This window comes from Polistes canadensis, unplaced genomic scaffold, assembly GCF_001313835.1.
Source record: "Polistes canadensis isolate GaletaPanama2010 unplaced genomic scaffold, ASM131383v1 scaffold_265, whole genome shotgun sequence".
Classification (NCBI taxonomy): domain Eukaryota; kingdom Metazoa; phylum Arthropoda; class Insecta; order Hymenoptera; family Vespidae; genus Polistes; species Polistes canadensis.
In genome coordinates, this window is record NW_014569812.1 from 78,310 (window position 1) to 104,060 (window position 25,751).

General features: G+C 35.9%; 1 protein-coding gene across 18 annotated transcripts in view; it reads left to right on the top strand.

Moving 5' to 3' along the window:
• Nucleotides 1–19,579, top strand: part of LOC106790837 (protein groucho) — an 83,098-nt gene extending 63,519 nt beyond the window's left edge. For 15 of the 18 annotated variants that reach the window (XM_014756027.1, XM_014756030.1, XM_014756033.1 and 12 more), the window contains exons 10-16: nt 15,443–15,496; nt 15,876–16,067; nt 16,913–17,155; nt 17,350–17,417; nt 17,506–17,781; nt 17,883–18,486; nt 18,873–19,579. In XM_014756027.1, the coding sequence (XP_014611513.1) occupies nt 15,443–15,496; nt 15,876–16,067; nt 16,913–17,155; nt 17,350–17,417; nt 17,506–17,781; nt 17,883–18,486; nt 18,873–18,983 (1,548 nt within the window). In that variant the 3' untranslated portion in view covers nt 18,984–19,579. The remainder of the gene's footprint in view (nt 1–15,442; nt 15,497–15,875; nt 16,068–16,912; nt 17,156–17,349; nt 17,418–17,505; nt 17,782–17,882; nt 18,487–18,872) is intronic. The other 3 variants (XM_014756040.1, XM_014756041.1, XM_014756042.1) reach the window with 2 other exon arrangements.
• The last annotated feature ends 6,172 nt before the right edge of the window (nt 19,580–25,751 follow it).

Here is a 25,751-nt window from a genome sequence, read left to right on the forward strand (position 1 = left end):
AGAGAGAGAGAGAGAGAGAGAGAGAGATATTCTATGCAGTATGAGATTCGGAGAAGAATGTGCACCAGGGTGAAGAGAAAGAGGAAGAGGAAGGAGGGTGTGGTGGTGGTGGTAGTGGAGGAAGAGGAAGAGGATGGAACGAGTGGGGTTGGGGCTGGGGGTGGTCCGGGGTGGTTGAATTTTTCATCTGACCACGTCGAACCAATTAAAGCGGACCACCGTACCCACCTCCAACTCCAACCTCCTCCAATTTTTTCGTTCTCTCTTTATTTCCGCTCCGTGCTGGCCTTTATCCATCCCCCTACCACCACCACCACCATCACCACCACCACCACCACCACCACCACTACCACCCTTCAACCAATCTCTCTCTTTCTCTTTCTCTTTTTCTATCTTTTTTTCTTTTTTTCTTTCCTTCTTTCTTTTCCCTCTTTCTGTCTCTCTATCTCACGCTTTCTACCCACCCCTTACACCCTCCTACCGCTCATCCCCGGTCCCGTTCTCTCTCTCTCTCTCTCTCTCTCTCTCTCTCTCTCTCTCTCTCTCCGTTCATTCTATTTTTCTCTCTTCCTCCAGCTCCTCTTCCGTCGCTTCCTTCTCATCCCCCTCATCCTCCTCCTCCTACCCTTTTTCTCATCCACTCACTCACTCACTCTGGCAACTCGTTGGATTTTTTCGCGTCACGAGGCGGTGTAATTTATTTGGCCGAGCTCTAGAGAGGAGGAGGAGGAGGGATAGGAAGGGAAGGGTGAACCCTCGGCAGTGGAGCGCACCGGTCGTCCGAACGAACAAACGGACGGATGGACGGACAACGGAGAAAGAAGCAGAGGCGATGGGTGATGGTGGTAGTGATAGTGGTGGTTATAGTGATAGTTGTAGTTGTAGTTGTAGTGGTAGTGATGGTAGTGGTAGTGCCACGGGGGATGGAGGTGACGCGGCTAGAATGAGAGCCCGTGGGTGGTGGGATGGGCAGAAAGAGAGGGTGGTTTCAGTTTATTTTGTGGGTCCTACCTACCTTCCTACCTACCTTCCTACCTACCTTCCTACCTACCTACCTACCTACCTACCTACCTACCGGCTCGTCACTGTCCAACCCCGTTGGTTGGTTCGCGAATATTCTCTTTCTCTTTCTCTCTCTATTTCTATTTCTCTTTTTCTTTTTCTCTCGACTCAACTCTTTCGTTTTTCTACCACCCTCCTCCTCCTCCTACTCTTTTCCACCTTCCGCCTTTCTCTCAATTTTTTTGTTTTCTTCTTTTTTTTTTTATTTTGTTTTTTTCCTTTTTTTTTTTCTTCTTTCCCCCTATACCCAACCTCTCCGCTGAGCTCGCGTAACGAACACCGATGCCGATATAATATTTTTTTTAAAAACCAGGGCTTACTATACCCACCGATCGACGGCCCTGGTCGGTCCCCGGGGAGAGGATGATGGAGAAGAGGAAGAGGACTCGGGGTTTTTCCTCCTCTTTCGTAGTTTTCGATTACTCACAGACATATCTGCTGCAAGTTCTTTTTTTCTTTTTCTTTTTTTCTTTTCTTTCCTCTTATTTCGTTTTTCTCCAATGTGTGTGTGTTTTTTTACATCGTACGATAGCTTTACTTACTCTGTGTGTGTGTGGTAAAATTTTTACGATACAAATTTTATTTATAAATATTCATTTGTGGAAAATAATTCAAAGTTTCCTCTTAATATTATTTGTCTCTTCGCGTATAAACGTTATTATTACATTAAATTTATAAAACGTTTATCCTTAATGGGGATGAGAGTAAGGAGGAAGAGGAAAATTGGCGTCTATTAAAATATTAAATTCGAATTAAACTAAATCGTTAAGTAATACATACAGTATAAAACAAAATAACTATAAATTTCTATCATAATCGCGATAGAGAGAGAAAACTTTTAACCAAAATTCTACTTTCACCGACAGAATCATTATTGATTTCCCCTTTTAAAGTTAAACTTCTTCGGTATTCTTTATCAAACTATACACGAAAAAAGAAAAAGAACTTAATAGAATATACACACACGTACTCGCAAATAATAATCATAATTTATAAAGAGAAACCAAACACGGAACAGAAAACAATCAATCCGATTTATCTTAGAGTCCACTTTTGATTTAACCAGGGAAAGTAACACCAACGATTTTAACCGCAAGTTAGAAAAATCAAATACACATTTTAATTATTATTATTAGTTTACGTATTATTCCCTTAGCTTCGTGAAAATTATAGTTATCGATATAATACGAATATAACGCGTATAACTCTTATAAAATAAAAACGATCGTTTTGCTGTTTTGTTCGACTATAATATTTCTCTCTCTCTTTTTATTTTTTTTTTTTTTTTTTTATTTTTTTGTTGTTGTTCCCTTGCTTTCGTCGCTCGCATTACACGAAAAGATCTTCTTTACTCCTCACTTACATTAACGGAAATTGCTTTTACATCGGTGAGCGTATCCTCATCCATTATCCCTCTTCCCATCTCGACTTGACTCTTCCTTTCCCTTTCCCTTTCCCTTTCCCTTTCCCTTCTCTCTTCACCTCACCTCACTTCACCACACCACACCGTACCGTACCACACCTTTCCTTTTCCTTTTCCTTTTCCTTTTCCTATACGTGCAGCACGACTCAACAGTATTCTTACGACATTTAGAAATATTACCAACCACCTATATGTATACAAACGAAAATAAAAATATATATTTATATCCAATCGTATTTTGTCAATGTCATAAAATGTTAACACGAATGAACGAATGAATGAATGCTGGTTAAAAATATTATCTCATTGGTTGAGACTCTCCTACGAACTATACGATGCAAAAGAAGGAATAAGAAGAAAGAAAGAAAAAAACAAGGAAATGAGTATCGATCTTTTTTTTGGTACGAATGAATCGTAATCAGTATGGTATTGTTAAAAATCGATGATCGATGTCAGGCTCAATAATATTACTTATCTTTCAATCTCGTCTAATAATTATTTTTGCGATAAAACATCATACGTGATTTAAATAATCACCGGATTATTATTTATTCGGATTTGAACAATATTAAATTACCGTGTGTAGGGGTGGTTTTATCAACGTTAACGGTTCACAAACTTCCTTGCCGCCCTTTCTCTGTTATCAGGGGGAAAAAAAAAAGAAGAAAGAAAATAATAAAGAAGCAAAATAAATGTGCGAATAGATAAAGGTGGGGAGGTGAGGGGGAAGGGCACGACGTAATGAATTAGAAATTATTCGTTATTCGGATTTTTGCCCAAATTTACGTTTTCTTTTTTTCTTTTACAATAATTGTTAAATCAAAATTGATTACTAGGGTAAAAAAAGAATACGAAATATATATTTTCGTTTTTAAAATGATAAGTAGCAAAAAAACAATCAAATCAATTAAAAAACCCCTAGTTATTATAAACCTCTGCAAGATTCCCACGAAAACTTTGCGTATATCGGTGGTAATAGGGGTGGAAAAAAAAAAATAAAAAGAAAAACATAGAAGAAAAGTTCCCCAACGACGAAGCATTAATAATTTAACGTCGCTAATTAGCTTCTCGCGCGTTATCGGTTGCGCACCCTTCTCCACCCTTTTCCACACCTTCTCTCTCTCTCTCGTTCTTCCCTTTCCCTTTTTCCCGTTCCAATACGACTTCGATGTACCTTATTATTATTATTATTTTTTTTTCTTTTCCTTTTCTTATCTTTTCTTTTCTTTTTTACTCTTCCGAGTGGATCAGTCGATATCTCAGGGCGAGCTTCTCGTTAGAAGAAAAAAAAAATAAGAAAAAAAGAAAAAAGGAAAAAAAAAGGAAAAAAAAAAGGAAAAAGAAAGGAACGGAGACGACGCGTTTTTTCTTTCACCAAGTTTGTTCTTTCTCTTCGTTACTCTTCCCCCTCCTCCTCCTCCTCCTCCTCCACCTTTTACTTTTTCCTCGTCGTCATAGTAGTCGTCGTTCTTTCTCTTCCCATCTTCCCTTTTTTTTCTTCCCCGTCAACCCCATCCCCCAACCCTCTTTTTCTTCAACGTCTTCCTACGACTCGTACCACCGGCAGGCATCCCTCTTTCCTTTCCACCTTCTATCCCCTAACCTACCCCCCTCAGCTTCTCTTCTTTTCTTTTCTTTTCTCGAGGTTTTTTGCATCTTCTAGCTTTCTCTCTTCTTTTTCTCGAGAAATATATATATATATATATATATGTATGAATGTATGTATGTTTGTATGTATATATATAATGTATATAAAGAAAGATCTCGCTAAACCATGTTGCATCGGGTGTCCCTGCAGTGGCGTAAAACTTTCAAAACATTGTTATCCAATTGACTTTTACAATGAGATTATTATTTATTTTCTACGAATTCAATTTGAACTTTATTTTTCTTTTATATATATATATATATATATATATTGTGAAAGATTAATTATTTGTTTTTTTATTTTGTTATATATACGCTAAAGAAGTATAACACTTCTTACGTGCGTACATAAGTACACACACTCGTGTTTTTGTTTTTTGACTTACAATTAGTTTACAATTGTAATTACCGACATGTGTATTTGTGAATACGCGTTGGTGGTACGATACGAATAAAGAATTTTTCAAAGTGCTGAAGAGATCATAACAGTTGGGTTAAATTAGATAAAATTACATCTACAAAATGTGCTAGCACGTATTATCGTTGTAATACTATATACATACATACATACATATATATAATCTATGTAAAAGAGATCACTTTAAAGATAAATTTGTGCTTATTTAATGGAAAACCTTGGAAATTCTAGTAGGATAGTTCTCTCTCTCTACCTCTCTCTTATTCTTTCTCTTAGTTTTTTCTAGTGCTGACGTTTTAATCCAGGACTATACTTTTTATTCGGACCAAAATCATAAACCAACCACGAACATTTAATTGTACTCAACAACCGTCTGCTGAATCTTTTACCCTACAACCCCCCCCCCTTGCCTCCCCGTTTAATTTTTCCTCTCATCTTTTTGTTTTCATAACTTCATTGCAATACCGATAGACAATACAACGAATTCTCAAACGTCTAGAAAAATGTTTACGTCCTATTGAATTTTATTTCCTAAAAAGAGAAAAAGAAAATAAGAAGAAGAGGAGAAGAAGAAGAAGAAGACAGTGGGAATCGATGTAACAATATACTAATACTAATATATCAACATAATAATAATAATAATAATTATAATAAGGATAAAATGCAATCGAACGAAATGAATTATAATTCTACCAATTTAAAAATCATCCTCGAAGCTTTTCGATGAAACGAATTTCATATAACGAACGAGCAAATTAATCAATGAACGTTGCGTAGGATTATGGATTTCGTTTCTGCAAAATATTACAGGGAAAAAAAAAAGAAAAAAAAAGAAAAAAAGAAATAAGAACAAAATGGAAACGCTCGAGTAAAAAAATATCTATGGAGAGTAGTATTATATACATTTTACCGGGTTTTGTATATCGATAATATTTTCTTTCGAAAAAATCCTACATCCTTTTCTCTCTCTCGCTCTCTCTTTAAAAAAATAAAATAAAAAGATAGAGAGAGAGAGAGAGAGAGAGAGAGAAAGAAAAAAAAAGAAAACCCATTCGCGGAAGAGCCAGCATCCCTGAAGAGGGTGGTGTGGTTGGTGGGGGTGCTTTTCGAAAGCGTGTGCAAAGTTGCCCCCCGAAAAGCACGATGGAGGGGGGAAAGTGCAAACACACGTTGGTTCGTTCTTCTTCTAATGCTGCACACCTACGTATGTACATATATGTATATAATCGGGTTAGTTTGTTGTTTGGTTAAGTTGGTTGATTGTTTGGTTGGTTGGTTGGTTATTTGGTTGGTTAGGTTGGTAGCATAGATAGAAAAATATATAGATAAATAAATACGCGTACGATTCGTCGAAAACGTAAAATAAAAAAGAAAGAAAGTATTATATAAAGTATATCTATATATACTTGTGTCTGTATGTGTATATGTAAAAAAGAAAAAAAGAAAGAAAATGTGAGGAGGGTAGAGACGATAGGAAAGAAGAAGCAAGATAAGTGAGGGGCGTTGGGGGGGGGGGGGGGGGGCTTTGGTTTAGCGGGAAATTTCTCTCGGCGAGAAAAAGGGGGATGCACGTGCACGTAGCTGCACCAGCAGCAGCAGCTACCTGCATCCTTCGGTTTCGCATTCGCGTTTCTCCTATCATCTCGTCGCGTCGCGTGCGCACTTGGAAGCCCGGCAAGGTATATATCTCCACACACCTATCTACATATATACGTGTATGGGGGAGAAGGAAAGGGGTGAGAAGCACTTCGGTATCTGGCTAAAGCGGAAATTCGAGGTGTGTACGTGGTTGCAAGTGTATCTGCTGCTGCTGCCGGTTGCCTTTGGCCCTCCGGATAGGAAGGGGGTGGTTTGGGGGTTGGAGAGTGGGTTATGCCAAAGCGAGCGAACGAACGAACGAGGGAGAGAGGAAGGGAGAAGAGGAGAAACGCGAGAATAGGAAAAGAGAAAGAGAGGGACGAACCAGCGGGTAGAGAGTAAGAGGGTACAGGTGGAGGGGGAGGAGGAGGGCGAGCTAGCTGGGCGGTATGATGACAAAACATTCGCTACGAGCTTCCGTGTTTCGTACGTAGAGAAAGAGAGAGAGAGAGTGTGTGTGGCAGCGTTGGTAGTCTGCGTCGCAGGGGGATGATGGTGGTGCTAGGTGGTAGTAGAGAAGCAAGATCGGGGGTAGAAGGGAGGGTAAAGGGTATTCTAGGAGTCGGAGTAGTCGCGGAGGGACGGGGGCGAGGTTGGATAACTTGATGGTAGGTAGGTAGATAGGTGGAGGTAAAGCCTGGTGAAGGAGGAGGAGGAGGAGGAGGAGGAGGAGGAGGAGGAGGAGGTTAGGGGAAACGCGAGCGGCAGCCGGAAAGAGACCCCCATCCCCCTGGTTCCCCTTGATCCCCCCCCCAGCCCACCGTGCCAGCTCCGCGGTAAGCGAGGTGAGCTTGTACGCCGTTCGTTCGTGTGAAACCACCCTCTCCGCCCGCAACCCTCCCACCCTCTAAGCGTGTCCTTGCAAACGCGCGTATGCGCCCTCCGTTGCCTCGTCCCTCCTCTCACCCTTTGCCAGCAAACCCCAATCCCTTCGTCCCTTTCCGACGTTCTCGTCTACCCACCACCCCAGAGCTCGTTTTTACGTGTTTGCGTGCGCCTCGGAGCGTGCGAGCGAGAGAAAGATAGTGGGTGGTTCGCGACCACCCACTCACCCTAGAAGCTTTATATCCATCATTTTGTATTTCTCGCAGACATAAAAATCTATACCATCTCTCCGCCCACCACCGGGGCAGCAGCCGGCGGCGGCGGCCGTGGTAGCAGCGCCGACACCTCCGCGTTCGTTCGTTCATTCGTTCCCCTGTCCCCTCCCTGAATCCCACCCTCCGCTAACCGAGAGACCAACGTTTCGCCACCCATCCACCACCTTCGACCCTTCGACCGTAGCCAAACGCGCTTTCCTGCACCGCGTTTCTTTCTTTTTTCTTTTTTTTTTTTTTTTTATTATTATTTCTTTTTCTCTTTCTCCCTCGCTAGCTCGCTCGCTCGCTGACACACACACATGCATCTACACACCTACTCGTATTCGCTAGTTCTCTTCTTTTTTCTTTCTTTTAGCTACCCAAGAGCTAACGGTGGGGTACAAATATCGTATTTATTGTATGACGGCTCCACGTATCCCGAGGTAACGCCTCCTGTCAACCCATCCCACCTGCCCGTCCTTCTTCCCCACCCTGTCTTCTCTTCCACCTCTTCCTTTACCTCTTCTCGTCTTCTCTTCTCTTTAGTGCACTACTACTACTACTACTACTACTACTACCACTATTACCACTCGTTGCTTGCACCTTCCCTCACAGCGTTCTTTTCTTTCTCACCGAGACACCTTTGCGACCCTATCCGTACTCGTTATACTCCTCTCTCTCTCTCTCTCTCTCTCTCTCTACGTGTGCATTTTCGAATAACGCTTCTTCTTCTTCTTCTTCTTTTTTTTCTTTTTTTTTTCTTCTTCTTCTCCTTCTGCTGCTTTTGATTATTTTCTTTTTACCATCCTTTTTCTTTTTTCTTTCATTTTCTATTCCTCGTATCGTACCCTTCTTCCCTACTAGCATTCAAAACCGCCCGGCCAAGTTTTTCACCTTTTCTTTTCTTCTGTTTGCTTTTTTTTAAATACTTTTTACTTTACTTTTTTCTTTCATTCTTTCGCATCATCCTTTTAATACTTTTTATTTTCGTTTCGCAGCGTATTATACAGAGGTAAAAGGAATAATTAACATTCTTTTAAGATTATTTTCTCCTAGTTTCTTTTTTCCCTTTTTTTTTTTCTTCTCATTTCTTTTTTTCGAAATCATACAACATATACCCTTATCTTTCCCTTTTGTTTTTATAATATATTATGTACACGTACGTATTTATTATTATCCAATGCCTTTGTTATAACAATTTCATTAGATAATTTCGAAGTAGTACGATTAAAAAAAAAAAAAGAATTCTTCTTCGTCCTTTCATCCGTTCATTCATTTTCGTTCATTTTGTTTTTTCTTGCTTTATCTTTCTCCTAGTATCTCGACCATCCCAATTTTCGTCTTTCAGTCAGATGAAGTAAAAAAAAAAAAGAAAAAAAGAAAAGAAAAGGAAGAACGTAAAATGGTGTGGGGGCAGAGGGGAATGGGGGAGGATGGGGGTTAGGAGAAAACGCGTTTACGAGCGATAAAAGAAATCACCGACGTTTCCAGGAGAAAAAAAGAAAAGAAAGGATCATCATTCTAGGACGAGAAGAAGAAGAAGAAGAAGAAGAAGGACCATTCCTAGAAAGAGAAAGAGCTTTTCGACCGCGAACATAAGCGGGTTGGGTTGGGTTGAGTTGGGTTGGGTTGGATTGGGTTTTGTAAGGGTGGTAAAAAGGGGCAGGGCGGGGGACAAACGGAAGACGAACGTCGAGTGCATCCGATAGCTAGGACGATCTATCGAAAAGTCGTTCGACCCTTTTTTTTCCTCCCCTTCTTTTCCAATGAAAAACTCGAAAGAGTTTCGAAAGCGCAAATCCTCTTTTTTTTTCCTCCTTTTTTTTATTATTTTCTTTCCCTTTCTTCCCTTTTTATCTCACTATCTTTCTCTATTCCTTTCTTTTCTTTTCTTTGTTTTATTTATTTTCTATTTGTCTTTTTCTAATTTTTAACCAAGTGTTTTCTTATCTATTTGTTTTTTAATTGAATGTACTTAAAATAGGATGGATATTTATGAAATTGTTTAATAATAAGTTGTTTATATAAATGCGTTTTGGTTTTTTCTTTCCCCTAATTATATAAACGACAATAATCGTGTGGGATTTGTTGGATTAATTAATTGACATTTTAAAACTTTATCATAACGTGTTCTGTAATTTCTATCAATAAAATATGAATTGAAAATAGATTGAATGTGTATTAATCATTTCCAAATCAAAAGAAAATATATTGTTCTCTATTCGATTGATTTAAAATCTCATTATATATATATATATATATGTTTTATATATAAATTTATTTGGAAAGATGTGTGCAAAAGCAATTCAAGACGAATCCTCGGTTACTATAATACTACTCGACAACCGCTAGAATAGAAATGACACGGAACGTCGTAAAAGTTAAATTGCAGAGACACTTCCTCTCTCTTTCTCTCTCGGAAAACTTTCTTCTCATGGTAGTCCCACTCTTATTCGTTTTCTCTCTTTCTCTTTCTCTCTCTCTCTCTCTCTTACTAGTTCTCTACTTGCTTTTATTTTCTTCTATTCTCTTGTATATTCTCGTGATACACCGAAAACTACGAAAGGTGTAGTATACCAAGCTTCTTCTTCTTCTTCTTGTTTTTCTTCTTGTTTTTCTTGTTCTTTTATAAGATAGAACGCATCTACAAACTTTAACCTTTCCAAGGCTGAAGTAATAATTCTTTTTGTCTGTAGTAGAGAAGATAAAACGACGACGATAAAGCTTTTCTATCTTTCTATCTTTATCTCATTCTCTCTTTTTATTTTTACTCTCTTTTTCGATTTTACCCAAACGCTATGAAATTCAAATTACGGACTCGAGTGTTGGGTGGTGGTCGGTGGCTTGGGTGATTTCAAATTTTTCCTATAATAATAAGAGAAAAAAACATATATATATAATAAAATAAAGAGAGAGAGAGAGAGAGAGAGAGAGAACTGATCGATAAGATCAAACGAGATTCGATTATAGTTATACTTATTCTTTCCTCGTCTATTTTTCCTCTCTTATTATTCTTTTATTCTCGCGAATATGATAACAGTATATATATATATAATAGGAAGTGGTAGGGATATAAAGTTAAGGTTTAAAAAAATCCTAAAGAAACTAAACAAAAGTATAAACCGATACGAATGAATCCCAAAAAAAGGGTCTCACAGATATCCCATCGAATTTCCATCCCTTTTCATGAAACGCGTTGTGTCTGATAAAAGAAAATATATTAAAAATAAACACAACAAAACTTTAATAAATTAATTATTATTATTATTATTATTAATACTCTATAACTAACTATATATACAAATTAACAAATGAACTGTTAACTAATTTATTACGAAAGAAAGAAATAGAAAAAGATAGAACGAATGAGAGAATACTGAGAATTTCTGGAATAAAAAAAGAAAGAAAAAATACACGGGAGTGGGAATAGGAGTTAAAAAAAAAAAAAAGAAAAAAAGGGTCGAGGCCGCGACGAGTCAAGCTTCCACGCGCTTCCCCTAATTACATTTTCATACGAACCGTTTTCTTCCCTACTCTTTTCTCCCGTTTTATTTTCTTTTTTTTTTATTTTCTATTCTTTTTCTCTTTCCTTTCTCTTTCTCTTTCTTTTTTTTTCCACGTAGCTCCGTGATAGAAACGCATTTTTCCTAAATCCTTTTCCAAGCTGCTGGTGCTGCTGGTGGTAGTGGTGGTGGTGATGGTGGTGGTGGTCTTTCCCCATACACATCGTCGTCGTCGTTTTCCCGTGCTTGCTGTCTCTCGTTTTTATCAAGCTCTCCCCACACCCCACGCCCACGGCCCGCACCCCTCTACCCCTAACCCTTTTCATTTTCTTGTCCTACGAGAAAACCGTTCGATTCGTCTTTTTTCCTTTTTTATATTGTTTTTTTCTTTTTTTCTACCGAGTTTTCGCATGAGAAGAAGAACGTCAGGAGGAAGCAACGAAACCGCCGCTAACCCACCGTTAAACGTTGCAAAAACTCTTCTTTTCACCCCCGTCAAAACCACCACTACCACCACCACCATCATCATCACCATTACTACTACCACTATTATCAAATTTCTCTCGTGTTTTAATCTTCGAACGCGAGTCCCATCATTTTCTTTCATTTCTAATTACGATAAATTGCAATAATAATATAATTCCACTATGCCGATCAAGTTTTAATAATACTACCAAACTATTATTACTATATGTTTCTAAATATAAACATTATTATATTATTATTATAAAAATATAATATTTATATAAAAAATACTAGTAGTATATATATATATATATAATATGATGGTGGTGGTTTAATACGACACTGGCGCGTTATCGCGAGCACTTTTCATTATTTCCCCTCACTACAGAAAGCTCGTTCCTATCTCCCATTGTTCTCCGTGTCTACAACCCGTTTTTGCCGTCAAGAAGAACCCCCCCAGCCTTCCAGCCTTTCGTCAACGCCCACCCCCTCTCCTCTCCTGTTCACCCTATCTTTCTCTTTCTCTCTTTTCCTTCCTCCTCCTCCTCCTCCTCCTCCTCTTCTTCCTACGCTGAACCCTCACCACTATATCTTCTTCATCCAAGATAATCGCTTTAATACGTTTTCACCAGCGCTTCTGCTGCGAAACACAAAAGGAGTGACGATAGTAATAGTAGTAGTTATTGTAATATAACTAGTTTTACTTGTAGTAGTAATAGTAGTAAGAGTATTTGTAATAGTAATGGTAATGGTTGTAGTAGTGGTGATGGTACTGGTGGTAGTGATTATATTGTAGGGGTAGTAATAACAACACTAATAGTAAGAAAGTAATAGATGTAACAGTTGTAGTAGTAGTATAGTAGTTGTAATAAAAATAATTAAAAAGATGATGGCAGTAGTATTAATATCAAAGGTATTTGTTATATTAATAGTAATAATAATGTTAGTAGATCAATTACTGATAGGGATTGCAATGATTGTAGTAATAAATAATAAATAATTTAAAAAATACTAATAGCAATATCAAAGATATATTTGTTAGAGTAATAATAATAATTTTAATAGATCATTACTTTCATTCTCACTCGTGCAAAGTAAAATTTGTAATACTTTGTTTCTATCAGGGCAATGGTTAATAACCCCCATATCACTCTTGAAAGATACTAAGGTACCAAGGTACTAAGGTACTAACGTAGACAGATAAGTAAAGGGCTCGCTATCTGCATATTTAATCCTATTCGCAATGTATATATATATATTTTTTTTGTCGACGAGTTGTTTCCTAAAGTACCGTCGCAAATCTTATCATACACGCAAGAACGATTTTTCTTCTTTCTCCTGATTTATATTGAACGGGAGTGTACGAGAAAGAGAGAAAGAAATATAAAAAAAAGGAAGAGAGAGAGAGAGAGAAGAATAGTTTCATGTTTCTCGTTTAGATATTGCAAAGATCTCGCTAACAGATAATGGTCTTAATTATCGTCGCATCTTGTACACTCGCACACATTTAACAAAATATTTATATATATATATATATATATATATATATATATGTGTGTGTATATGTACTTTTATTCTTCTCACAAAGTAAAGAATATACCCTCACGAATAAAAGAACTCGTAGGTAAGAATAGAAATATGACAGAGAAAAGATAAGAAAAAGTAATAGTTGAAAGAGGATGAGAGAACTATATACAGTAGGGGTGAGAGTGAAGGGTAAGGGGGATGACGATGATGGGGGTTGAAGGAGGAAGGAGAGTAGTAGCAGCAGCAGCAGCAGAGTTCGAAGATCGTTCGATTCCTCTTAGCCTCTCGCGCCGCGCGTTTGTTTACAAAAGATCCGTCAAGAGGTTTGAAGGGAGGAAAGGGTGTCCCTCCCCCGTAGTGTTGTAAGAGAAAAACTCGACTGTGAATAATGTATATATATATATATATGTGTGTGTCTGTGTATGTGTATGCTCGCAAGAGAAAAAGAAAGAGAGAGAGAGAGAGAGAGAGATAGAAAAAAGTAGAAGTAAATAAAAGAACGGTGGTGGAACAGCGAGAAGATGAGAGAAACGAAGAGAAAGAAAGAAAGAAATATATATATATAAAAAGAAGGAGAGAGGGAGAGAGGGTGAGGATGACGCGAACTCGTAGAAGGGAAAAAAAGAGAAATTCGAGGATTCTCGAGGCGAAGAGTCGAGTGGTTGGGCGGTCGAATAATAGAGCTGCCCTTAATACCGTCATCCCCGTTGCGTCGGGTTAAACGAGGGAAGAAGAAGCTGCCGGAGGGGAAGGTTGCTGCTAGTGGTGCCTCTACTGGGCGATATTCTTGAAAATAGTAGTAGTAGTAGTAGTGGTAATAGTAGGATCCCTGCTACTACCAGTAATAGTAACATTGAAGTGCACTAGTAGTAGTAGTAGGTGGTGGTGGTGGTGGTGGTGGTGGTAGATTCGTGCCGAGGAAACCCGAGTTCTTAGTGGAGGGGATACGGAATAGAAGGGATGATAACATTTGTATCATATTTAACGGTAGAACGAGCAGGTTAAGGGGTGGAAGACACCCTCTCTACCTCTTCCTCATCCTCATCCACCTCCTCATCTTCCACCACCAGCGTCGTCCCTCTTTCTTCGTTTCCTTCGACCCTCTCTATTTCTCTTTCTCCCCCTCCCACCCTGCTGGGCACTCTCCTCCATCGGCCGAGTAATACCACTGAAATCAATACCACCACACTTTGCCTTCTATTTACCGAGACTCATCGTCCGTACACAAATTTATTGCTTGTCCCTGCCAGCTCGAACCGACTTTCCTTCCACCCTCCTAACCCCTCCTCCTCCTACCCCTGTACCCCTTGCCCTTTCTCCTTCTTCTTCTTCTTCTTCATCCTCGTTTTCCTCTTCCTCAATTCTATCATCTTCATTCTTCTCCCTTGCTACTAACACCAACCAACAATCTCGCCACCTTCATTCCCTCTTCTTCCCTTTTTCCCCTGAATGACCATATCGCTTCGCAATTTACGATTCCTATACTACCACGAGCTAATCGTTCGTTTTAAACCTCCCAATCCCTTTTCCCTTCGTGTCTCCCAGTATCTATCCACATCATATCAACCCTTTCATTTCTTTCTTTTTTCTTGAATCTTAATCATCATCATCATTATCATCATTATCGTTCCCCGCTCTATTTCTACGCGTTTTCACTTTACACCAATATAAATGAAATATATTATATCGTAATAATTATTCGTAATTGTTGTTTCATTCAATATTTTGTTTTTTCTATTTCGAGATAACTTCTTCTTCTTATTCTTATGATAGTTCCTTTATCCACAAAGTATATAAACGAAAAATAGAAATCATTGGGCAGGATAGATCGAATAATGGTCGTTTGCTTTATCCCAGCTAAAGCTAGCCAGCTAGCTTTTGATTACGAAAGCACTTTCGTACTTGCAAGGCCCCTTGTAAATTCAACGAGTAGCTAGCTAGCTAGCTAGCTTTAGACGCAGCAAACGTAGGACGCATGCATGCAGTTAGGTATTACTACACGACTCTGCATATACAAACTCTGTATATGTGTGTATCTCTTTCTCTGTCACACGGTCTACTATGCTTTACCCATTAACTTAACGCGCAATCAGAACGCGAGATGTACCTTAGAAACGAGTATCGAAATTAATAATGCATTCTACGAAGGAAATGCCACTGTGTGTGTTGTCTCTCTTCTTACCTCCCCTTCCCCACTCCACTACAACCACCCACCCACCTACCTTCCACTCCCACACTTCATCCCCTTTCAACTTAATCTAGGTCGTGTCACTCGCTTAGACGTTTCTCTAACACTTTCGAAGACCCTCTCTCATTCATACATACATCATACACACACACACACATATATATATCACTATGATGGACTTTCTATAATTTTGACATTAATGTATTAATATTAACCCTTTCGTTATTAGGGAATCCCTGATAGGGGAGCCCATATGTAAGAGTAACTTCTATACGAGTTGTCAGGGTTGTATATTACGATCAACAACCCCCATACGAATTGTCAGGCTTGAAAACGCGCCCCATATGGAACGATCGACCCATATAAGGGTCGTTACGATGAAATTTTTCTTTTCGTTTATCCTACCATATAGATTTTCTTTATTATTCTTGTTTTCTTTTTGAAAGAAAAAAAGACTATTGTTTTTTTTTTTTTTCCTTTTTCTGTTTACAGGACAGCGACGGGGAAAAAAGTGATCAAGACTTGGTCGTTGACGTAGCGAACGAGGTACGCGTTCGTATAAATTAATTTTCTTTTTTATTAACAAACAATTTGATTGAACAATTATTCGGCTTTGAAAAATATGAGAGGAATTTTTATAAAATATATGGCAAAACTTGTGAATACAATTGGGTTGTTTTTTTTTTATATATACATCCTTGTAAAATAATTTCCAAAAAAATCTAACGTAAAAAAGATCATAATTGCAAATGATCGATAAGTTTCGATCAATATTTCGATTCTGTTTTGTTTTGTTCTCTTCTTTCTTTTTTCCTTCAAGGAATGAAAATAAAAGTAAGATGTGCACGAGATAGTTGCGATAATAAAAATTGTATAAGTATAAATTAATTTTATTGAAAGAAAATAAAAAAAGGAAAATCTATAGGAAGGATCATCACCGCACGCGAATGGCGAGCATTCGGATCCACGAGAAAATGGTACCCTAGAAAAGCATGGTGCACCGGGCCACATTGGAGGACCAGCATCGGGAGTAGGTTCGACCTCAGTCAAGGACAGACCACCTTCCCGAAGCGGAAGTTCTTCCGCCCGTAGTACGCCGTCTCTGAAAAGTAAAGATGTAAGATCTTGCGGAGAGCAAGCTTATTCGGTGACGATTACAAGGCGAGATTCTACTAAAACAGTAAATCAAATCCACAAAAACATAAAACAAAAGAACAAACTTGCTATTCATCAAACATAAATCCATTAATTTCTTTTTTCTTTCATATAACGTGATAAATTTAATTTAATTAATTACTTGAGAAAATTTCCATTTCCCGGTAGCCATGTTAAATTAATTCGAGCATCGCGTTGGATCGTCACCAAAAATTAAAGAAAGCCGGTGGTTATCTTTTTGCTATATATATATATATATATATATATATATATATACATATAACAAAATAAATATTGAAATTACTTTCAGGATGTTTTATTAACACGTTGTTATACGATTATTCGAAATGAACAATTTCTATTAAACCGTTTCGTTACGAGCGCCAACTATAGTCGACATCCGTGAGACGAATTGTTCGTCTATACGAGTGTCGATTATAATCTGCAATAAGATTATATTTTGCTCATAGAGTTATCTATTAATCTATTATACTAAAAGTATATATTTTGAAGACACGTTAATATATTTTCAAAATACGTCAAAATAAATCGGCAAAGTGTATAATGGAGACACTTTTCATTACTTTCAATTTAAAGTAATTTGAAAAAAAAAACGTGATAACGAAACACAACCTGTGTATAAAATAATAATAATAAAAAAGAAGGAAAAAATGGACTGGAGATAAAAAACATAAAAGTGAAGAGAGAAATATACGCTGGTTTCTTTTTGTTGCATTATGACTATTTGTATATTGACTAAACAGAGGAGAAAAAAAAAAAGAATATCGCGGAACTAACAATATACAGGTCGACAAACCGGGTACACCTGTGGCGGCGGCGAGGGGCTCGCGCAGTTGTACGCCAACTATGGGCGGCATCCCTGGGCCCTTGGCATCGCGGGTCTATCATCCGCCATCGTCGCAGCAAACGCCACCACAGGGTTATCAGGGCTTGCCATCCCGCGGCAATGAGCCGTCGCAGTCGCCCTCGCCCTACAACAACTTGCCCTACGCCAGACCATCCATGGTGACTTTCGATCCCATCAATCTCGTAAATTCATTACTTCCAATCAGTTTATTTGTTCGAAACAAATAATAATTAATATAGAAAGAGAGAGATTGAGATAGATAAATAAATAGAAATAAACAAAAATTCATAGAATCTCGTTGAAATGAAACATAATAATAATATATAACCATCATATAGTTTTAATTGATACTTAATAACGTTGATTATATTTCCAGCTCGGTTTCGACGGTCACGTGAGGATACCCTCGAGTAACGGACTGAACAGCATTCCGGGTGGCAAACCGTACGTAATCCAATTGATTGCTATTCAGATTATTATGAATTTTTGACAAGGGTAATTGTTGGGTAATTGTTTGGATAATTGTTATCAGAGCGTACTCCTTCCATATGAACGGCGAGGGCCAACTGCAACCAGTATCTTTCCCCGCGGAGGCTCTCACTGGGCCAGGTATACCTCGTCACGCGCGTCAGATCAACACATTGACTCACGGTGAGGTCGTATGCGCGGTAACGATCTCCAATCCAACTAAATACGTTTACACCGGTGGGAAAGGGTGCGTCAAAGTCTGGGACATTGGTCAAGGCAGCAACATTAGCGCGAAACCTGTCTCGCAATTGGACTGTTTGCAACGCGACAATTACATCAGGTCAATTGACAATTTATTAAACATAGAAATAATATTATCAATGTGTTTAGGAATTTGTTTATACTGAAAATCTTATGGTTGTTGTTTTCTTTAATCCGTAGGTCTGTCAAATTATTGCCAGACGGTAGAACGTTGATAGTCGGCGGTGAGGCGAGTCAACTGAGCATCTGGGACCTGGCCAGCCCAACGCCGAGGATCAAGGCCGAGTTGACCTCTTCAGCGCCAGCCTGTTACGCTTTGGCCATCTCCCCAGACTCCAAAGTCTGTTTCAGTTGTTGTAGCGACGGTAATATAGCCGTCTGGGATCTACAGAATCAAACGTTGGTCAGACAATTCCAAGGGCACACGGACGGGGCTTCTTGCATAGACATATCGGCAGACGGCTCGAAACTTTGGACAGGGGGACTCGACAATACCGTAAGATCATGGGATCTTAGGGAAGGAAGACAATTACAGCAACACGATTTTACCTCGCAAATATTTTCATTGGGGTATTGTCCAACCGGGGAATGGTTGGCGGTCGGCATGGAAAATTCAAACGTCGAGGTTCTTAACGCTAATAAATTGGACAAATATCAGTTACATCTTCACGAGTCTTGCGTATTATCGTTACGTTTTGCATCGTGCGGCAAGTGGTTCGTTTCAACTGGCAAGGACAACCTCCTCAACGCATGGCGCACCCCTTACGGCGCCTCGATATTTCAAGTTGGTATTCTTTACAATTTTTTTTATTACCTCCTCCCCCTTACAATTTGTACTTTTCTTCTTCTTATCGAACAAATTAACCCTTTTGAGTGCTGATTATTCTTAACTGAAGTGATCAATAGGGAATACTTTATCACTAATGTGTGTTTGTTTTCCTTGTGATTCTAATAATATAATTATATTTAATTAATTCTCAAGTCTTTTTTCTTATGCATAATGTTAACAAATCAACATTACATTACTTTACATTAATATTAACTTTTAGCAAACGCATATATGCGTTTATTGCACCGAAAGGGCTTTTCTTGATCGAACAAGGCATTTATCTATTATCGTATTACCTACCCCATCCCTATTTTTGTTGTTTCTTTATTTTGATATTCCAGTCGAAGGAATCCTCGTCCGTGCTTAGCTGCGACATTTCTGCCGACGACAAATACATTGTTACTGGATCCGGCGACAAGAAGGCCACCGTCTACGAAGTGATTTACTTCTAAGAAAACTTATGTCGTCTCCCGGGCAAGAAGAACCTTAACATTTTGTTCACCCCGTTCGTTAACGCTCGAACTACACCGGTATCATCATCCCCACCGCCGTCCCTTTCTTTTTTTTTCCTTTCTACTACTTTTTACCTATTTCTTTTTTTTCTATCAACAACATCAACCTTTTCCTCTGGAATCCCCAACCAACCCTTGTCACCCTCTTCCACCTTTTCTCTTCATCCTTCTTCTTCTTCTTCTACTACTTTTTCTTCTTCTTCTATTTGTATTCTTTCTCTAATCGAAATAAGGAAGGAAAAACACAACAAGTCGCAAGTGAGAAAGTTTTTAGAAGCCTTAGGAAAAACTAGACTGTTACTATACTGTGTATATATATATAAGAATCTATATTGCGATAGAAATAATGTTTAAAACAACAACAACAATAACAACAACAAAAGAAAGAAAGAAAGAAAGAAAGAAAAAAAAAGAGGAGTTGTACTCTATGGTATATTATGTGATACGAAGTCTCTCTCGGTATGATGATGATGATGATGTGTGTATGTATGGAGATCGAACGTAATTAAAATAAAGATTAATAATAATAATAAACAAAAACGAAAAAAAATAATAAAAATAATAATAATAATAATAAAAAATAAGAAAAAACACACCGTAAAAAAGACCCGTGTGTGTGTGTGCTGCGTGCGTGTGTGTGCTGCGTGCGTGTGTGCGTGCGTGCGTGCGTGACCGCGAAATCCAAATCGTGTGAAAAAGAAGAGTATATATATCTTTATGCAAATGTGTTGTGTGTATGTGTTGTGTGTATGTGTGTGTGATGAATTATTATTATTATTATAACACTTAGAAAATGGACTACTGTCGCGCGTGTACACAACGACGAGAATATTAATAAAACGTGTTAATGAAATATTCTTTTTCCCATCTTTTTCGGTTTTTTTCTTTTCTTTTTTTCTTTGTTTTTGCAAAACGATATCGTGTTTCCCCGTGAAGTTTACAAACCGACAAACAACAAAAAGAAACTCGAATAACATTCTTGCGAATGAAGTTGAATATATGATTTTATATAGAGATACGTAAAATTATTAAGAGAAAGGGAGAATGGAAGAGAGAGAGAGAGAGAGAGAGAGAGAAAGAGATCGATATACACATATATATATATATATATGAAAAAAAAAATATATTATGGAGTATCTCAATTATATTCCGCAAAATTTTACTAACATATTCTATGAGTAATAATAAAATAAAAAATGTAACATATATATAAAAGTGAGCTTTGGAATGTTTGATTTATAAATTGTGTAATAATTAATTAATATAATGAATTAAAAAAAAACATTTAAGAGAGCTTGTATTATTATAACAATATTATCATTATTATTATTATTATTATTATTATACAATATATATTATACAATATATATTATACAATATATATTATATTATATTGTATTATATATTATTTTTCTTTATTTTTTACACATAGTTATATATGTTAGTTAAAATTTAGCTGGGATTAAATATTGGGACACCCTGTATATATCGGTAAGGCCAATTTGAATAAAAAGAATGACGAAACTGTATAATCGTAACGATAAATTTAAATAATTTCCATAGCGCTTTTTTCAGCTGTTAAAAATAAACAAATTTCGTTGTAAAAATCGTTTTTTTTTTTTGTTGTTCTCTTTAATCCGATAATTTTAGTTTCGTGTCAGGGGATTTGCAACGACGTTTTTCTTTTAACCCCCCAACACCACATCTCCAACGCGTGCTTTCTGATATTTTACTTATAATTAAAATAATAAACAAAAGTACATTTTTAATAGATTTTTCCAAAACTAATATGTCAATCGGTTAACGTATTATTTTCTTTATTTGTGAATGATACATGTCATTAGTTTTATTCATCAGTATATTTGATCATCAAAAGGAATCATAGATCGAGATATATATAGATGATTTCGTGATTTAATATTTATTTTTTTAATTAGTTTTATTCAAGACGCGACTTATTTATCTCATACGAAATATATGAAACAAACAGTTGCTATCATCCCGATCATAGATATATATACACATATATATATACGAATTCACAAAAAATTCGAATAAACACTTGAAAGAAATCGAGACTTCTCGTCATACGCGAACGATATTTCTTTTAATTATTTTTTCATCTATAAAATAATCGTAAGTTCGTTTATTAATATACGATACCGATCGATAATCAATTGGAATCGTTATATCAATATATTATCTCGTTATTTACCACATTAGTTCGAAACCAAAATTTTCTCTGACCCAATGAAGACGACAAATATTTGTTTTCTTCTTTTATTTTTGTAATCTATTATTTTTCTCGCGTCATTTGAAATTAATTCATTTAGATATATATATATATATCTATATTATTACTCAAATATTCGAATTTATTTTACGTATATAAAATAATAGATAAAAATAAATACTCTCTCTCTCTCCCTCTTTTCTCCAAACAAACCACGCGTTAAAATCTCCACTCACGAAAGTGCAGAAAGACTTTTAATTGGATTTTAATCGTATCCCTTACGCGGTTCCTGCTTTTATAATCATGCATACGAACACACAGGACACATAAGTCAAGACAAGACAACATAACACACTAATACGAAGATACATACATAAAATCATTCATTGGTATGTGATAGATGCATTTTATGTATGTGTATGCAACCGTATATTATTTACTTATGCAGTTTATACATGCTGGACTACAAAACAAACGAATTTGTATAATACGATGCGAGTACGTGTGTGCAATCGTGCGTATGTGTATGTGTATGTGTGAGAATAAGGTAGGAGAAGAAATAAAAAAAGGTAAAGAGATGTCGGGAGTGGGGGAGAGAGGTGTATTAATCGGCTCAGTGCGTGTGAGTGTATATGTGTGTGATACAAACTCATACGTTTTAAAACGTGAATGAGTGATAAATCTCTTTGTACAAAATTGCGTATAAAATACCAACAACTTCGATGATTATGATAATGATGATGATGATAATGATGATGACAATGACGATTATGATTATGATGATGATAATGATTATGATAATGAATAATGAATAATGATGATGATAATGATAATGATAATTGATGATTGATGATCGTTACTGATAAATGCAAGAAACAACTTCTCTACAAAAGAGAAAGAAACAACAACAAAAAAAACCAACCATTGTAAAACTTTGTATTTGTGCGATCCACATCTTGATAATTAAAAAAGATATATATGATGAAGATGATGAGAAGATAAAAACAGAAAAAAAGAGAATTATGTATGGAAAGAAAAAACAAGTATTAACAAAATCAACAACAAGAACAAGAACAACACACGTTTTACTATGAGAACCGTAAAAAAGATTTCAATTCTTAATCTTTTATTCTTCTTATTCTTCTTCTTTTTCTTGTTCTTACCACCGTGTCCCCCTAGCAATAATAATAATAATAATAATAATAATAATAATGATGATGATGATGATGATGATGACGTGTGATACGATTGATGCAAACGCATTTATTTCATATTTTTATTTCAAATTGCATATCGTCTCGACGTGAGTTTTTTAATCTAATACTTTTCTTCAAATCCAAATCTAACAACTCTTACAATCCGGATATTTCATGAAAACACCAATCACAAAACCAGGTGATTACGATTCGATTTTACCACCGGACCCCTTATACGTTTATATTTTTTCTTTTTTTATTTATATATTTTTTTATGTATATATTGATGGTATTCCTTTGGGTTTTTTTCTTTTTCTTTTGTTTTTTTTTATGTTCCGACAACCGTGCACATCCGACAGTAAGTAAATTATTTATTCATTTTTCAATCGAGTTTTTCACTCAAGGTCACGATACTATATAACACAGGAATTTGTAAGTAGTTAAGCGATAATTTATTTTTTACGTAACGCATACACACACACACACAGACATATATATATATATACATATATATATATATATATTAAATTTACGTGTGTATATACGTGTATGCACTTATAAGAAGAAAAACGTTATTTATAAACTATGAGAGATACAAAATAATTCATAAATTCTCAATAAACGCATTTGTTTTTTCTATATATTATACCTTTTCTTTTTTTCTTTTTCTTTTTTTTATATATATATACCTAGAATGGTAATAAATCAAAATCGTGGAAGAAAAAGACTTTTGATTGATTAATTAATTAATTAATTAATTAATTACAAACTACTTTTGGGAATAAAGAAGAATCGTTAGAATAGTAACGTGATATTTTAGATCATTTTCGATGTATTTACATTTACGTGTAATTTCGTGTGTACAAGATCGTTAAAAACATTAAATGTTTATGCTCGCGGTATGATACTCTCTATTCAATATGTATTTACACGTGTATTGATGTGTACAAGATCGTTAAAAACATTAAATGTTTACAAGGTTTGTTTTGCATATTGCCACGTTGATGTAGAATTTTCTTTCTCTCTTTCTCTCTCATTATTAACACACTCATTCTAAGTTCCTTCTTTCTCATTTTATCTTTTTCATTTATACATTAAACGCACTATATATTTTCTTTTTCTTTTCGTTCTTTCCTTTCTTTTTTATTCCTTACACTCTCAACACATACATACATACATACATACATACATACATACACAAAACATACACATCACACATGCTGCATAAATGCATATGCATGCATAAATTCAATCATAGAATCGTTTTATCGTCTCTGTTTCTTTCTTTCTTTTCTATTATTTCTTTTTCTTTTACTTTTTTTGTTAAATATTTCTCATATAATATCATTTTCAATCATTATATACAAATAAAAAAGTTCGTAATAACACGTTGGACAACCATAATCCCTCCCTCCCTCTCACCCTCACGTTTCGACATATTTATAAAGTATATACTCACACCGTTTTTACAAAAAAAAGAAAAAAAACGGATGATATACAAATTTTATTCTTTTTTTTTTCGTTCTTTCTTCTTCTCTTCCTCCTTCCTTTTTCTTTCATTCTTAATTTTTGCCAATTTAATCGTTATTTATTATCGTTATTATCATTATCATTATTATTATTATTATTATTAATATTATTGTTAATATTATTATTATACTTTGTTCAAAAGAGACATTCAGTCGATTAATTCCCCAGACGTTTCAATTTTTATGCTCGACGCATCCAACGCGTACAAAACATGCACTTTAAAACTTACACGCGACACACATTCTGCTGACAGTCGTACATCACACATACACACACAGAATTATATTTTTATATATACGAATATACGCGTGCGCGCACGTATAACTCATGATGGCTTTGAAAAAGAAAAAGAAAAAGAAAAAGAAAAAGAAAAAGAAAAAGAAAAGGGGAAAAAAGATAAAGAGAAAAGAAAAAGAGAAAGAAGAAAAAAAGAAAAAGAAGAAAAAAGAAAGAAAGAAAGAAAAAGGGGTTATCGTACACGAAGAGAAAGACTCGAAGTTTCTTCATGAAAATGTAAGTTCTTTCATGCATTATTTACCATGGCCCCACCTCGATGTGTGTGTATGTATGTATATATATATATGTATGCATGTGTGTATTGTATAGTTATATATATATGGTGTGTATGTTGGTGGTTGTGTGTATATCCTGACTATTACATTTTAACGTCTCCGTTTCTCACGCTCGTGTATACACAATCTCACGTACCACATACACACATGTACACGAGCTTTACATATAACAAATGTATACTAGAGAAATACTTTTCACACAATGCATTCCTCTAACACCATTCACACATATATATTCACATACACATATATGTTCAAACCCGTTGTATGTACAAACTAGAAAATACATAACGCAGCTCTACTTCCTTTTACAGCGATCGATTTTACAGGAAATGTACATTACAGAGCGACGACTGAAGGAACGAACGAATGAACGAACGAACGTACGAACGATTCAGACGACGACGCTTTTATAATCTTTTTTTCTTTTTTTTCTCTTATCTTTTACGACGACGACGACGTCGGCTTACTTAAACTTTACAACACACATTTGTTGAGAGACGCCGTAACTTGGTTTTTTAAAAACTCTTTGGAAGGTGTTGGTTTGTTTGTTTGTTTGTTTAGCAAGCCCAGATGTATACATGTGTATGGTACAAGTTTTACAATAATACAAATTCCCATCTTTGATAAATCAAAGTTTCTTTTCTTTTCTTTTCTACCAACAACTTTGTATTAAACTTTTGTACAAATATTAATCGAATTATTAATCGAACGATTAATTTAATCGTTGAGAAAGAAATAGATATTTGTTCTAATTCCCACATAATTACTTATCGTTTATAAGTAATTTTACATATTATGTTTCATTTGATTCGCAAATGGTTGAATTTGTAATTTAAAAAACTTGTAATATAAAGTTAGGGACAAAAGTATTCGTACAGTATTAGTAAATAATATGGAAATATTTGTTTAATATTTATATATATAATATAATAATTACTTCATAAATATTTTAACAATTATTATTACAAAATTTAATAATAATTGTTATAATATTATTACTATACTATTACTACTACTACTACTACTATAAAAATACTTTTCTCCCTGTGACTGTATAAATAATAATATATTTGTATACTCGAACGCGTATAAAGTGAATTCTCCACCATTTTATCCTCAATTATTTTTTAATATTTCACATTTGTCTTGTTTTTTCTTTTCTTTCTTTCTTTCA